The sequence below is a fragment of the Canis aureus genome, chromosome 27 (genome assembly GCF_053574225.1).
Source record: "Canis aureus isolate CA01 chromosome 27, VMU_Caureus_v.1.0, whole genome shotgun sequence".
Lineage (NCBI taxonomy): Eukaryota > Metazoa > Chordata > Mammalia > Carnivora > Canidae > Canis > Canis aureus.
The window spans coordinates 3,639,115-3,654,973 of NC_135637.1; the positions used below are offsets into that span (position 1 = coordinate 3,639,115).

The following is a 15,859-nucleotide window of genomic DNA, read 5'->3' on the forward strand; positions in this document are numbered from 1 at the left end:
TGTTTGCAGAACACAGCTGTCATTCCCTGCTGACACCCCAGAGGGTTAGCACTCTGAACCTGCGGCTGTGGTCGCTGAGAGCTGAGCCTCCAGCCTGTGCTGCCCTGGGTCTGTCTTTGGTGCCATGAGCAGGTGTCTGATTGCTCTCATTTACTGATGTGGATCTCCAGGTGGGGTCGTCCATAGGTGTAAGTCCACCTCCTCTTTCAGACTGTGGGCCAGGTGATAACGTAAGTCAGTGACAGATGCTGCTTGAGGCCATTCTGATCCCCAGTCATTTGTGGTTCAAGTCAGAGCCACTGAGAGTGTGGCCTTTACTCAAGGACTGATTCTATGGAAGAAAAACCTTGTTTTGTATTTGACAATAGACAGTGTACAGGAGACCATTTCGTTATAGGGAAAGAAGTAACAACTAGTAACCAGCCCATCTTAATAAAAACACAAAGATAGCGAAGGTGTGCTTGTCTTCACAAAGAGGGAGGCGGTGGTGCTGTAGCCAGCAGGCCGATGTGTCAGTCCTGCAGGGTGGCCCTGAGGAGGTTTGGAGGCTCTGAATCTCTTCTGAGAAAATTATCTAAAATATCTGACTTTTAAAATTTAAAAAGGAAAAAGAAGCCTGCCTTGGGGGTGATTTCTTTGATGATACTAAAAATATGCTACTGCATGCTGCCCCTTGTGCACAGTCAGCCTCTCATCAGGTTCTTGCAGCTTGTGACTACAGGACCGACTTACTTGAATACTTCTTGTGTAATTTCACCCTTTTCTCCCTACAGGAAATTCAATCATATCTGTGAACAGACAAGGTTCAAGAACTAAGCATCTAGGAGGCACGAAGGTGGCTTGGGGATATTGGAGGTTAATGACAGCATGTTTCAGAAAATACTGGATACAAACATTCTACGGGCATTTTACCACCCCCAGGGCGTTCTGGGGGCCTCTGCGTCCGGCAGGTGGCTCTTGTGGGGCAAGACCTTCTCAGTGAGACCTCCCAGCCCCACCCCAGCAGCCTGGGAGCCCTGGGCAGCACGACGCACCCCTCCTCTGAGGAGGACGTGCTCGGGGATGCCTGGAGCACTTGAAGCAGAGGAACCGCTGTCTGCTGTCCCCTCCCAAAACTATGCTTAACATAGACATCTCTCTCCAAGAAATCTTCTGTGGGAGAAAAAAGGAAAGTCTGTTGTTTAAGGGAAAGGGAGCAAAAGTTTACAGCCTGCAGGGTGTACCCGAGCGTCCTGCTGTGGGGAAAGCCACAGCATCTTAGGCTTTTTTGTAATAGTTTGGTGCTTATCTTTTAGTAAGATTTATCACAAACTGTAGCACAAAGTAATATAATTTATAATTTACAAATTGACTAAAATTGGGATAGTAGAGTATTTGAAAGAATAAACATGTTTCCGTTTATTAAAAAAGAAAAAATGATGTCCAGAACCGCTAACCCTAGACACCCAGCATTAAGTGCGTGGCCTTGTCCCAGGAGGGCAGAGGATGGGGAGCACCTGCCAGGGAGCGAAGCTTTGGTGCCTACTTCTTATTCTGTGGGCATAGCTGCAGGCCTCACTGAGCCGCCCCCATGCCCCACCACCCTTACTTCCTCCCTGCTAATGCCCCAGCCTCAGGAGCAGCTCCTTCCACAGAAGTGCGAGGGACCTTTGCCTCCACTAGTCCTGTCCTGCGTTGGGTTTGCCATGTCATCTGGAATAATACTTGAAGTTTTGTTCTTTGTTAAAAAGAAAACTGTTTATTATCTTTTGTTGAAATCATCTATTATTTTTGTTTGCAAAATTGTAACTTTTTGCTTCTTCTCAGGAATAGGATTTTCAACTGTTGTCTTGCTCTTGATACAGACTCTGAGAAGCAGCACCGTGTTTATGGAAGAGGCCTCCTCCTCCCTGCATTCTAATAAACAAGCCGTGTCTGTTTCTCTTCCCACACATTTGTCTGTGTGTCAGCTGCAATGTGCTTGTTGCTGTCACGGTGCACAGGCTACAGGCCTCACTGGTTACTGATTGAATGCCACTGAGAGTCTGTCTAATGAGCCATGTGGGCTGAATAGGACTTGTAGGCACATGGTACATGGGCTTGAGGCCTAGGTCTAAGCACCTAGGGAAGAGGGGAAGGCACAGCATCTTGTGGGTCCACCAGCCCAAAGTAACAGCCTTTCAGTCGCATATGGAAGCTGTGGCTTCATGTCTCTGCCCTGGGCTTAGCCTGTGCAGGAGTGAGGCCTGCGCTTCACATCATCACTCCCTTCTCTTTTGAAAGAGTAAAAACAAAAGTGTGGCTCCTGGGGGATATGCCAGCTCTTTAAGCATGGGTTTAAACAGAACGTGTGACTTCACTTGGGCTGCACTGGCTCCCTCTGTGAACGATAGGACACAGGTCCCTTTAGACAGCGGGTTACATAGGGCAGGGCCAACTCTGTGGGCCAACCCCTGGACCTCCCTTTTCCTAATAAGTGCTCGGGTCAGAACAGAGCTTATCTGCTCTCGCTCAGAGATGGAGCCTTGGGGCCAGGGCAGCTGTTCTCTGGGCTATTTCACAGACCTGGGTGGATGTGCACTCATGTTTTTATCAGTTCCTATTCGGCAACACCCTCCCACCCCACCTAGTAGCCAGCCCACATTTGGGCTGGATCCCTGTGGGGGCTGGGGGGTGTCTAGGTGGCACAGGCTGCCTGGGTGTGAGTGGCCACCTCAAGACTGTGCTGGTCTACAGGTGCTTGGGCCAAGCCTGGAGCAGGCCCCACTGGCTCTCTGCTGCTTGTTCCCTGTCCCCTCCTTCCACAGCCTCACTCAGCCCATCCCCAGGCTTGTGTCCCCATGAGAAGAGGGGCCAGCCCTCCCTACCCACGCCCCCATCTGCGGTGCACCATCGAAGGGGCTGCACACTAGTCCTTCCTGGCCCGCAGGTCTGAGCAATGAGGGAAGCCATTGATGCTGTGGAGGCCTTCCTGGGCACAGCCAGAATCCAGCAGCTCATGTCAGCGCAGGCTCACATGTGAGAGCAGAGCAGTGTTAGTGGATTCTGCCCCAGGGAAGCAAGCAAACCGTGAGAGAAGTTGAGAGTCATCCTGCCGCCTGCAGAGAGAAGGCCCAGAGGAGCCCAGCTCTGAATCAGGATGTCTGGTGAATACCAGCATCAGGAAGCCAACCTCAGGCTGAGAGAAAAAATGAGTGGCAGACTGAGTGCAGTTAAAGTCCAGTGTAGACCTGGCTTCACGTGTGGCTGGATGCAGGAAACTGAATGCCCAAAAGCAAGTGAATTTCCCCACTGGTTCAAATGGAAACCCATTACTGACCTACTTAATCACTAATAGGCCAGACCACAGCCTCCTGGGCCGTCAGCACTCCACAGGCAGGTGGGGCAGCCTCAGGCCAGGGGAAGATAAGTGTCAGGGGTTGTCAGTAGGACTCACCAGGAAAGCAGACCAGCTGCGGGGCAGTAGCTCTGGGGCTTGAGCCCAGAAAGGTCAGACAGCCTGTCAGACCTCAGCCTGCTGAGTGAGGCCTGACTCTAATGGGAACTGCTGGCAGTGGCCCAGAGGTAATGCCAGGTCTCAGTTACTCCCCTTGGGCTTGCCAGCGTGTGTGGGGTGGGGTGGGGACACGGAGGAGCCCAGACACACTTTTGAGATTCACAGCTCCCTGCAGAATTAATCCCAAGGACCTTGATGCACATGGGAGTGCTCCTAGTCAGCCCTCTCTGACACCATCCTATCTCTTGGGACATTGGCAAAAGTGAATGCAGCAGAGCAGGCCATGTGCAATCCTTTCTGCTTTCAGCTGCTGTCATGGCTTTTCAGAGGATTCTGAGAGAGAGACTCGGTTCTAAAGATTGGCCAGCTGAGCCCTGGTGACCCACAGAAGAGCTGTCTTGCCAGCTCCCAGGAGACCACTGTCCTGGGCTGAGGAATGTTGTGACCCAGTAACTTAAAGATAGCCATTTAAAAATCATAAACAGGGATCCCTGGGTGGCGCAGCGGCTTAGCGCCTGTCTTTGGCCCAGGGCGCGATCCTGGAGACCCGGGATCAAGTCCCACGTCGGGCTCCCGGTGCATGGAGCCTGCTCCTCCCTCTGCCTGTGTCTCTGCCTCCCTCTCTCTCTCTCTGTGTGTGACTATCATAAATAAATAAAAAAAATAAAAAATAATAAAATAAAAATCATAAACATTTGGAATTCATAAGTCATGTTAAAAACAAAGGTCATAAGCACTCAGGACTCATCCCTTTCTAATGAATTCACTCCATCCAACCATCACATGTGCTCCCATGGGTATTTGCATTGATAAGTCTGCGTGTCAGTTCTCCAGGATGGTGCACACCCCTGTCCACTCACCTGTTTGTGGACTGCAAATTGGTAGGTTGACCCTGCTCAAGGAGGATTCATACCACGGAAACTGGCAAATGCCACAAATCAGGGTCATCTGGTTTTGTTTTTGTTTATCCTGGAAAGAAATTTTTTTTTAAGATTTAATTTATTCATGAGAGACAGAGGCAGAGAGACAGGCAGAGGTAGAAGCAGACTCCACGCAGGGAGCCTAATGTGGGACTCGATCCTGGCACTCTGGATCACGCCCTGAGCCAAAAGCAGATGCTCAACCACTGAGCCACCCAGGCATCCCAAGAAGTTTGTTACAACACTTTTTCAGCACATGACTGCACCTGAACAATGAAACTGTGAAAACCTATATAGTTTGAAGCCACCACGTTTTGGGGTGGCTTGTTGCATAGCAAAGAATATCAGGACAGTGGCCCTGCCCCTTCCTGGAAAATCACCCCTTCAGTCCAGGCCACCTGCAGGGCCCCTCCCACCCCTGGACCCTGCAGAGCACCAGGAGGTCACATCTTCCTGTGACACGGCTCCCCAGATGGGCCTCCCTGGACCCTCCACCTCCTGCCACCGTCCAAGCAGTCATTCTAGCATTTGCCTGTTTGGTTTTCTTCCTGGCTGTTATTGTTGGAGAGTAAACGTGCTTATTGCTGTTTGTCTCCCCCTTCAAAGATCCAGAGCGGGAATCTTCCTGCCTTGTTCACTGTTCTACACTTGGACCAAACATCTGACTTGGGCAAACATCTGGTGATGGTGGAGCTGTTGGCTGGTGTTGAGTGTGAGGATGAATGCAGACTTGGTGTAGGCGTCACTGATGGGGTCTTCCCTGACGCACAGGGGAAAAACTGCCCCTTACTGCCTCCCTGTTAAGCCTCATGTGCGAGCTCATTTTTAAAAATATTTTTTGTCTCCTGAAAATGATGAGCTTGAAACTCATCAGTGGTTTCCTATCCATCTGGCAGACCCTGTGCAGCTTGGCCCCTCATTGCAGACCCTCTCTGAATGTGCTGATTCCTTTCCTAGTAAACCTAGTGCCCAGACCCTTACATGCCTGCCTTTTTGTTATGCAAGTTTAGCTCAACTATGACTTCCTCAAAGAACTCTTTAAACAGGGGATCCCTAGGTGGCTCAGAGGTTTGGCACCTGCCTTCAGCCCAGGGAGTCCCAGGATCAGATCCTGCATCAGGCTCCCTGCGTGGAGCCTGCTTCTCCCTCTGTCTGTGTCTCTGCCTCTCTCTCTGTCTCTCTGTGTGTGTCTCATGAATAAATAAATAAAATCTTAAAAAAAGAAAATCTTTAAACATGTGGCTCTCCTTGCTGTTCCCTCATCTAAGACACTGTTCCCACAGTGACCTGCACATGTCCCTGCTTTATTCTCATGTCTATTCAAACTCATCTGAGGGCCTCCCTGAACACTCTATCTAATATAGCAGCATGTCTGTTTCTTTATGCTGCCTTTTTCTGAACTCCTCACTTCCTGTCTTTTGTATCTGTTTGCTGTCTGGTTCTCTGGTAGGTTGTATGCACCAGCAGGAATTGTGTACAGGGTCTAAGACTTGGAGATGGTAGGCTACAATTAATAGTGATTGAATGAATGCATGATAGCCTGATATAAGTGTCAGGCCCTCCTACTGACACAGTTTCCTTCACATGAATTATGCCCTGAAAGGCTGATCTTTCCCACATGAAGCTGGACTGGAGCAGGAGTGCCATCTCCTGCTCCCCAGCTAACCCTATACTTAGAGCATTGACCAGCACTTCAAGGCACTGCAGCGTGTCCACCAACAGTTGCACGGATAACAGAACATGGTGTATCCAGACAGTGCAATATTATTCATTTGTAGACAGGAACAAAGTTCTGATACATGCTAAAAATGAGTGGCTCTCAAAACCTAATGCTGAGTAAGAGAGAAGGCAGTCACAAAATATGTATTGTGTGATTCTTTTTTTTTAAAGATTTTATTTATTTATTCATGATAGAGAGAGAGAGAGAGAGAGAGGCAGGGACACAGGCAGAGGGAGAAGCAGGCTCCATGCCACGAGCCTGACTTGGGACTCAATCCTGGGACTCCAGGATCGTGCTCTGGACCAAAGGCAGGCACCAAATCGCTGAGCCACCCAGGGATCCCCTGTGTGATTCTTTTTATGAAACATTCAGAGTAGTCTGATCCATGGAGAGGGACAGTAGTTAGTGGTTGTCAGGGGAAGGGGTGTTGCGGGGACTGCATGCATACGAACAAGAGGGATCCTTTGGGGGTTATGGAAATGTTTTCTAACTGCAATGCAGTAAATCCAGCTTTATTTACTAAATCCAGCTTTATTTACTAAAATGTAGTAAATATAAACTGTAAATTTACCTAAAAAATTGAATTGTACACATAGAATGGGTAAGCTATATTGTATGTAAATAAGACCTTTATTTTTTTTATAAGACCTTTAATAACAACATTTTTACTTAATTAGCATTTTTTCCCTGCATGGATATGTCATTGATATATAGGCTCATATGTGTTTCATTTAGTGTTGTCTGTCACATTTTTACCGTAATTTGTTTCTCCAGCTTCCCACACAGGTTGCACCTTGCACAGCTGTAGTATAAGCTCAAAACCAGGAAACACGCTAGTGTCCAAAGCTCAGGATGCAGAGACCTGTCGCAGAGACCTGTCTCCTGCTCTGCTTGAGCCACCCCACACCCAGCATTCCTTAGCAACCACTAATCTGTTTTCCATCTCTGTCATCATATTGTTTCACAAATATTATGTAAATGAAAGCATGTAATACAGTATAGTTCCTTTGAGATATTTTCCCTCAGCATAATGCCTTGGAGATTGTCTAAGTTGTTACAATACCCTTTGTTTTTTTTTTTTTTTTTTAATACCCTTTGTTATTGCTGAAGAGAGTCCAGTGATGTGGATGCTCCACAGTTTAACCATTTGTGCATTGCGAGCTTGGTCTGATTTTGGTTGTTTCCAGTTTTGAGCTATTACAAAAAAAAGTATGGTAAACAACAGTGCCCAGGTTTTCGTGTGGATCTAAGTTTCATTTCTCTGAGATAAATATCCAGGAGTGCTGTTGCTGGGTCATACAATCAAATATATGTTTAATTTAAAGAAATTGCCAAACTACATTATCAATGGCTATACCATTTGATAGCCCCACAGTTATGTATGAAAAATCTAGTTTATCCACATAATTGCCAGCATTTGCTATTGGTACTAATTATTTTAGCTACTCTGATAGATGTGTGCAGTAAGATCTTGAGGTGGTCTTAATTTTCTTTTTTTTTTTTTTTTTTTATTTATTTATGATAGTCACAGAGAGAGAGAGAGAGAGAGGCAGAGACATAGGCAGAGGGAGAAGCAGGCTCCATGCACCGGGAGCCTGACGTGGCATTCGATCCCGGGTCTCCAGGATCGCGCCCTGGGCCAAAGGCAGGCGCTAAACCGCTGCGCCACCCAGGGATCCCGAGAAGATATTATTATTTTTTTTTTAATTTTTTTTATTTATTTATGATAGTCACAGAGAGAGAGAGAGAGAGAGAGAGAGAGAGAGGGAGGCAGAGACATAGGCAGAGGGAGAAGCAGGCTCCATGCACCGGGAGCCTGACGTGGCATTCGATCCCGGGTCTCCAGGATCGCGCCCTGGGCCAAAGGCAGGCGCTAAACCGCTGCGCCACCCAGGGATCCCGAGAAGATATTATTATTTTTTTTTAATTTTTTTTATTTATTTATGATAGTCACAGAGAGAGAGAGAGAGAGAGAGAGAGAGAGAGAGAGGGAGGCAGAGACACAGGCAGAGGGAGAAGCAGGCTCCATGCACCGGGAGCCTGATGTGGGATTCGATCCTGGGTCTCCAGGATCGCGCCCTGGGCCAAAGGCAGGCGCCAAACCGCTGCGCCACCCAGGGATCCCAATTTTCTTTTTTATAACGGCTAGTGATGTTGAACATTTTCACAAGCTTGTTTGCTGTCTGAACATTCTTTTCAGTTAATTGCCTCTTCTTATATTGGCCTATCTTCTAACTGCATTTTTTTCTTTTTAACTTTTGGGAGTTCATAATATATCATAGGTACCAGTCCTTTATGTAATATATGGTTTGCAAATATTTTCTATGTGTAGCTTGTCTTTTCATCATTTTAGTGGAATCTTTCTCAAAACAAATGCTTTTAATTTTGGTGAAGTCCAATGTATTAATTTTGTTCTTTTGTAGAATCATGTTCAAAAACACTTCACCAAGCCCTCTCAGGCCTGAGATTTTTCCTGTAAAAGTTTCATAGTTTTGCACATTTCTGCACTTATGCCCATCATCATTTTGAGTTAAAATTTCCATTTGCAGGGCAGCCCTGGTGGCCCAGCAGTTTAGCGCTGTCTTTGGCCCAGGGTGTGATCTTGGAGACCGGGGGTTGAGTCCTGTGTCGGGCTCCCTGCATGGAGCCTGCTTCTCCCTCTGCCTGTGTCTCTGCCTTTCTCTCTGCGTCTGTCTCTCATGAATAAATAAAATCTTAAAAAAAAATTCCATTTACAGATACCACGATGGTCTATGTAGAAGATTTTGAGAAATTTATAAGGAAAAACCTAAAATAGGTGAGTTCAGCAAGTTCTCAGGATACAAGGTCAACACACAGCATTTAATCACATTTCTTTTTTTTTTTTTTAATTTTTATTTATTTATGATAGTCACAGAGACAGAGACAGAGAGGCAGAGACACAGGCAGAGGGAGCAGCAGGCTCCATGCACCGGGAGCCCGACGTGGGATTCGATCCCGGGTCTCCAGGATCATGCCCCGGGGCCAAAGGCAGGCGCCAAACCGCTGCGCCACCAGGGAACCCTAATCACATTTCTATATACTAACAACTAAGTGTGGAAACCATACTTTAAAACACAATACCAGGATACCTGGGTGGCAGTGGATTGAGCATTTGCCTTCAGCTCAGGTCAGGATCCTGGGTTAGGGGTGGGAGGTGTCCCTGCTTCTCCTTCTCCTCCCTGCTCCAGTTCTCTTGCTATCTCTGTCTCTTTCTCTCAAATAAAATCTTAAAACACACACACACATACACACACACAATACCATTTACTTTTTTTTTTTTTAAGATTTTATTATTTATTCATGAGAGACACAGAGAAGCAGAGACACAGACAGAGGGAGAAGCAGGCTCCATGCAGGGAGTCCGATGTGGAACTTGATCCCGGGACTCCAGGACCATGCCCTGGGCCAAAGGCAGACGCTCAACCACTGAGCCACCCAGGCATCCCCACAAAACCATTTACAATTACTGCAAAGAAAATTAAATACTTCAGTATAAACTTAACAACATGTACAGGATCTGTATGATCAAAATTACAAAATGTTTCAAGAAGTCAGAGAAGCCCTAAATAAATGGAGAGACACACCATGTTCACTGACTGAAAGTCTTAACATAGTAAAGATGTCAATTCTCCCCAAATTGATCTCTGATTTCAATGCAATTCTATCAAAAGCTCAGGATTTTTATAGACACAGACAAGTTTATTCTAAAATTTATATGCATGGTTCCATAAATACCTGGAAAAATCCTGAAAACGAGCAAAGTGAGAGAAACAGCGTACCCAGTGACAGGGCTTGCTGCACCACTGCCATGTGGGAGGCTGTAGTGTAGGCAGAGCGGTGTATACAGAGCAGTGTAGACAGAGGGGTGTGGGCAGCGGTATAGACAGCACGGTGTAGACCAAGTGACAGGCCACAGAGGACCCAGAAACACCCCCAGGGGCATCCAACTGTGGACAAGTGTGCAAAAGCAAGTGAGTGGAGAGAGGTCAGTTTTTCATTAAATGGCGCTGAAAAAGTTGATATCCATAAAGACAACAAAGAACAGGCCTTCACTGCCCCTCAGGCCCCAGGCCAACGACGTTTTGTTGCTTGAAAAGGTAGGACATTGCTGTGGCCCCACAGGGGGAGTCACTCTTGCTTTGGCACCTGAAACATGAATGAGAAGAGGCCCGGAGGTGGGGTGCGGGGCGCGGGGCTGGGGGTCCGCAGAGACCAGCCGCGTGACCCCAGCCGCACGCCCCCGGCCCCCGGCCCCCGGCCCCGGGCCCCCGGCCCCCGGCCCCCGGCCCCCGCCTTCCGCAGGCACCGCCTGGCCACGCCCCCAACGGGGCCGGGCCGGGCCGGGCCGGGCCGACGCGACCACGCCCACAGCCTGACAGGTGGGCGGGACGGGGCGGAGCTCCGCGCCCTGGCCACGCCACTTCCGCCGGAAGTTTGCTCCTCTAGCTTCCTGCCAGAGTAGATCCTGCGAGTCCAGAAGTTGCGCTTCCACCCGCAGATACCCGCATACTTTCGGAAATCTGTGTCGCGTCAGTTGTGGGTGGGCTCTCGGATTCCACGCCTCGGTCGGGGCTGCCCGGCCTGAGGGCGCTGTCTGCAGGCGGGAGAGGACGTCTGTCTTCCGGAACGGAGGCAGCGCGCACGGGTTGTTTCCCGACGGTTCTAGCTCGTCACCTCCCCGCGCCCCGCCCCTCGCGCGGCCACGTCTCCGCTGGAGCAGCGCGGCCGCCGAAGCTTCCGCGGCACCCGGGTGAGGGTCGCGGGCAGGTGCCCAGGCGGGTGCTCCGGCCTGGGAGGGCACGGGGCCGCCGGGGCGGGGCCGGGGGGCGGAGAGCCGCGGCGCAGTGGAGGCTGAGGCCGGGCGCCTGGTCCCGGCGGGCGCGGAGGGCCAGCCCAGGCTCCCCCCGGAGCGGCTCCGCCCCGTGTCGCTCCGGCCGCTCGCTGTTGGTTGACGCGGGGCCTGGAACCGGCGTGCGGCGTTGTTGGCGGGGCTGGCAGCCCGAAGAGCCGCCGGGCGAGCCGTCCCGGAGCGCTGTGTGCGCGGAACCCGGCGGGATGCGCGGCGGGAGGCTGTGTCCTGTCGCAGAAGTCCTGTCGCGGTGACGACCGTGACCCGGCGTCGGGAGGCCCCGTGGCTGGGGGTGCGCATGGCCCCGGGCAGAGCAGGTGCACGGCCTGGCCTCGTGCAGCGGGCCGCGGGGCGGGGTCAGGGCCTCCTGGTGCGGGGCCTGCCCCCCTGAGCCCTCCTGCCGGCAGGGCTACCCTGGGGCAAGAGTGTCTCAGGCCGGTTGAGCGGCAGTGCGGTGACCTCGAGGGCGAGGAACTTGGCTGGACTTCGGAGAGAAGTTTGTCAGGAGCATTATACAAAGGCAGGATAATGGTGGGGTGTCGACTAAGATGCAGCGTAGGGAGGAGCCAGATGGTAGGCAGCTTCCTAGTTCATTGTAAGAGGCTTGAGTTTTAGTGTCCGAGTGATTGAAAACCGCTGTGACGTAGTCTGCCATTTACAGGTGACTCATGCATTTAAAAATTTTTTTTAAGTTCCCTTAACATTGCCAGCCTTTTACTGGAGCGAGAGCTTTCAGTGAACATACCTTGAATGCCAAGAAAAGAAAATAAAACTCATCCTACATTACTGAAATTCAAAAGTAGCCTTTTTGGTTTGTTGTTATTTCATTTCGTTTTGGCCAGTTGCCTTGAGCAGCACCCTTTCCTAAGTGAGAATGTCTTGAGGTGGCTTCAGTTGTCAAAGTTGACAAGCAGCGGTCGAAGGGAAAACAACACTCATAATAACAGTGACCATCTATTGAGGACATAGGACAGACCTGTGCTGTGCTAATCCACTTAATCTTGGCATGATTTTTATTCTTTCTCATCTTGGTGATGAGGAAGTCAGCTACAAGGGGTTAAGAAATCTGCCCAGACCTCATAGCTGAGGGTGCAGGAGTCAGGACTGGCCCTGGAGCCCACCCTTTACAGAACACTGCTGTACAGAGCCTTTGCACACTGTCGCTGTTTACCTGTGGTCACTGGTATGGCCTCAATTAGATGTTATTTTCTTAAGGAAATCCTGTTTTCTCTCTGGCCATGCTATTTGTCATTGCCAGTGGAAACTTATGCAAGGCGCAGTGCCTGGAGCCATGATACGTATCTGGAACTCATACGATCTGCTCTAGGGGGAAGCCAGAAGTCACACACACATGCCCAAGACCGTGTTCTGGCTGTGAGGTCCCTCCATGTCAGATGGCATGAATTCTGAGTTTGGAACACTTTATACGTGGTGGCGTCATTCTGTCTTTTCCCTCCAGGAGCACAGCAGAATGCAGGTGGTCCAAAATAGTACTGTGATCACACTGATACTTTAATTTGTTTTTAAATCTCGAACTGGAATGCACATTACTAATAACAGCTTCCTTGTGCTGCTCTCCCCGCTGTCTGACCCTTCTTGCCCTGTTTTGTCTGCAGTGAGGGAATGAGACCCTGACAACTGAGACATGATGCTAAGTAAAATTTACCTGAGACTGAGCATAGAGAATGGCAGCTTCTTGCCTTCAGGGAAATGCCACCTCAGCAGAGGCTGCTCTGGGTAGCCAGGGAGTTCTGTCTGTTGTGTCCGGCTTCAGGAGGAGCTGCCCATGAACAGGACTCATCTCTGAGTGCCAGGGTCTCATGTTGTGGAGGGCTGCTGCATCCAACTCTGAAGCCAGTAGGACCTCTTGGGAGTCAGGTTTCTTGAGTATCAAGAAATTCAAATAAAGGGAACTAAATGAGTGGAGTATGTGACAGTGTCGGGCTCAGGTGGCCTGTTTGGTGGAGGTGGAGCGTGTCAGCCACAGTTTCTCTTTCCTGGACAGCGTCAGGGTGCAGTGTTGTGGTCACTGCTTGCCTTGGTGGCCAGTTCTCCTGAGCAGAAGTTGGTCCCTCTGCCTTCCCGCATCTGGTTGGTGTGTCCTGTCTCTAGGATGGGAGTGAAGTCTGTCTGGCTGCCCTGCTCTTCCTTCTTACCCAGGTGACACTGCTCGTTTGGGATGTGGCTGTTACTGCTCTGCAGGTTTATAACTCCCAGGGGCTTTCTTTGTCTCTCAGTGGAACCATAGCTTCCAAGTTTTTTTTTGGTAGGAATAGTTAGTTTTCCTGTATTTGAAAAGGCAGTTTTGATGTTCAGGAGGCAAACACTGTTTTGTTGTTGAACCATTAGCTTGATTACTAAGGGGTGGAACTTGGCAGAGCCAAAGCTTGAAGTTAGTAGTCTGAGTTGAACATCGCTCAGAGTAGGGGATGTTTGAGGAGCAGGGCAGACTTGGAGCGGTGGTTTCTGCTTCTGGCTTCTTACAGCATGTTGGAGGAGATGGGCGCACACACATTCGCAGTATGGTGTGCACAGAGGGGTTAGCTCGATGGCAGAAGCAAGTGAGCTAGGTAGGCACTCTACCAGAGGGCCAGGAGAGACTTGAGAGCAGTGCTGAATGGTGGACATGGACGAATCCTTGGGAATTTGCCTGGTGGTCAAGGGGGAAGAGGCATCCATGGCAGAGGGACCAACCTCTGCCTGAAAAATGCTCATTTGCCATTTTGTTACCCTTTCAGGCATTACGGGGAAAGGTGATCTACACATCTTCACCCTTGCCTCCACAAGACATTTGAAAGCAAAATGTGCACATTTTCTCTCTTTTTTTTTCTTTTTTAAGACTTATTTATTTACTTATTCATGAGAGACATGCAGAGAGAGAGAGAGAGAGAGAGAGGGGCAGAGACACAGGCAGAGGGAGAAGCAGGCTCCATGCAGGGAGCCCGATGCGGGACTCCATCCTGGGTCTCCAGGATCACTCCCTGGGCCGAAGGTGGTGCTAAACCGCTGAGCCACTTGGGCTGCCCACATTTTCTCTTGTTAAGGAACATATCAGGATGACCAGCACATACAGTGTGCCCTGTGCAGTGACAGTTGATTCCGTGTTCCACTCTATTTGTTGCCACATGTTCTTGAAGTGGCAAGCTTGCCAAGAAGGGGACAGCCTGGCTGTCCTTTTGCTGATGTGCCTTGTCTTGCTTTGTGGGCATCTTCTCTATAGGATCAGCCATCTATAGTAGCCAAGGGGTTTTCTGTGGAGCTGGGACCCTGTGAAATGGTGATTTTTGGAGGGCTCCATGGGATGTTTGGGGACAGATAGGGAACCTCCCAAGAGCCTGTTTGTCTCTCCCTACCCCTCCCCAACCTCATTGCAGACAGGATCATGTTCTAGCCAGCCTCGGTAACTCCCTTCATTTCTGTGATCCAGGTATTGTTTCAGTCTTCAAATATTTACATAAGTGAGACAGCATAAGCCACGCTGGCACCCAGTGCTTTTCAGTTAGCTGGTGGGATTGTAATTACCACTATTGTCACACATGCTATCCATGGTTCTTTCTAGTATAACCCATAGGGCTGGTTTTACCTCTGATGGTACATGCAACCTTTTCGTAGTTGTATTAGCACCACTACTGAACCATTGCATCTTTGGCCTGTAAGGTACTAGGCAGCAGAGTGGAACGTGTGGATTATTAGAGCTGCAAGCTAGACACTCCTGGGTTTACACAGGGCAGACTGCCATCACTAGTCACTTGATGCATGGGTAGACCAGGTTATGTCAGTCACCAGTGGGTGCCTGTTCATGGAGTATGGCAAGAGAGACTTGTAGATAAAGAGGCACACCCACATCCTCCTGTTGTGGAGTCAGCATCATCATCAGCCTCTTCTCTTGTGGGCCACTGCTTAGGCTCTTACCTGCGATGTCTATATAGGATTTGTAAGCTGGAGAAAGAAGTTATGTAAATTTTTGTCCTGACTCATGAAACACAGAACAGTATATAGGATAACGTGAAACTTACTTTAAGGGATGTAGATGCTGTCATCTCTACAGAAGGAATGGTGGCTCACACTTTACCTGGTGATGAGGAACAGATTATGAACATGCTTGTTGCACTTCCAAAATGGCAACCAATTGCCAGATTTTGGGCAAAGTTCTGCTTCCTAGCCTAGCAATGGGACGCCTAGGTTGAGTGTCTGTCTGCCTTTGGCTCAAGGAGTGATCCCAGGTCTGGGGATGAGTCCCGCATCAGGCTCCCTGTGGGGAACCTGCTTCTCCCTCTGCCTGTGTCTCTGCCTCTCTCTCTCTCTGTGTGTCTCTCATGAATAAATAAATAAAATCTTTGAAAAAAAAATCTTAAAACAACAACAACAACAACAACAACAACTTAGCCTAGCAGGATGGGCTAAAAGCAAAAAGACGAGACTGGTCACCTGCTGTGAGATGCCTTCTCTGGACCCTGATTCCCAGGTGGCTACATTTCCATGTGTAACAACCCCCCCGCCCCCACCTCCGCCGCCCAATGCTTCTTCCTATATGGTGTAGAGTTTCCATGTTCCATGTACTTGCATCTTCCACCATCAGGTCAGGCCTCCTGGGAGGGGAGCTGGCTCTTGTGGCCCTGTGAGTGCTTAGGCCTGAGTGTCCAGTATAGAAGTCACTGGCCACATGTGGTTATTTCACTCAAATTGCTTCAATCTTAACAAGAAACTCAGTTCCACAGCTTCCTGAACCCTGCCTCTGCTAGGAGGCTCCCTGTGCTCTGGCCTTGCAGGGTGGCCCTGAGCCAGCACCAGTATAGACATTAAGCACCTTCGGGAATGGGTCCTGGTGTGGCTAGTTCAGCATTTTATCCTCAAAACCTGGGATATTTAAAAAA

The 15,859-nt window shown here is 49.5% G+C and overlaps 2 protein-coding genes across 20 annotated transcripts in view; both read left to right on the top strand.

The window, feature by feature from the left end:
* The window catches only part of CHFR (checkpoint with forkhead and ring finger domains), a 70,967-nt gene extending 69,048 nt beyond the window's left edge, over positions 1 to 1,919 (top strand). For 12 of the 17 annotated variants that reach the window (XR_013366291.1, XM_077875063.1, XM_077875060.1 and 9 more), the window contains 2 exons: positions 774 to 855; positions 1,807 to 1,919. Coding sequence is in view for 16 of the 17 variants with exons in the window: in XM_077875063.1 (XP_077731189.1) it covers positions 774 to 816 (43 nt within the window). In the remaining variant the exon portion in view is untranslated. Of the gene's footprint in view, positions 1 to 773 lie in introns of all 17 variants that reach the window. The other 5 variants (XM_077875058.1, XM_077875065.1, XM_077875059.1 and 2 more) reach the window with 3 other exon arrangements.
* Positions 1,920 to 10,567: 8,648 nt separating this feature from the next.
* The window catches only part of GOLGA3 (golgin A3), a 42,971-nt gene continuing 37,679 nt past the window's right edge, over positions 10,568 to 15,859 (top strand). For 2 of the 3 annotated variants that reach the window (XM_077875027.1, XM_077875029.1), the window contains exon 1: positions 10,568 to 10,886. The gene's annotated coding sequence lies outside the window, so the exon portion shown is untranslated. Of the gene's footprint in view, positions 10,887 to 15,333; positions 15,451 to 15,859 lie in introns of those variants that run through there. The other variant, XM_077875028.1, reaches the window with a different exon arrangement.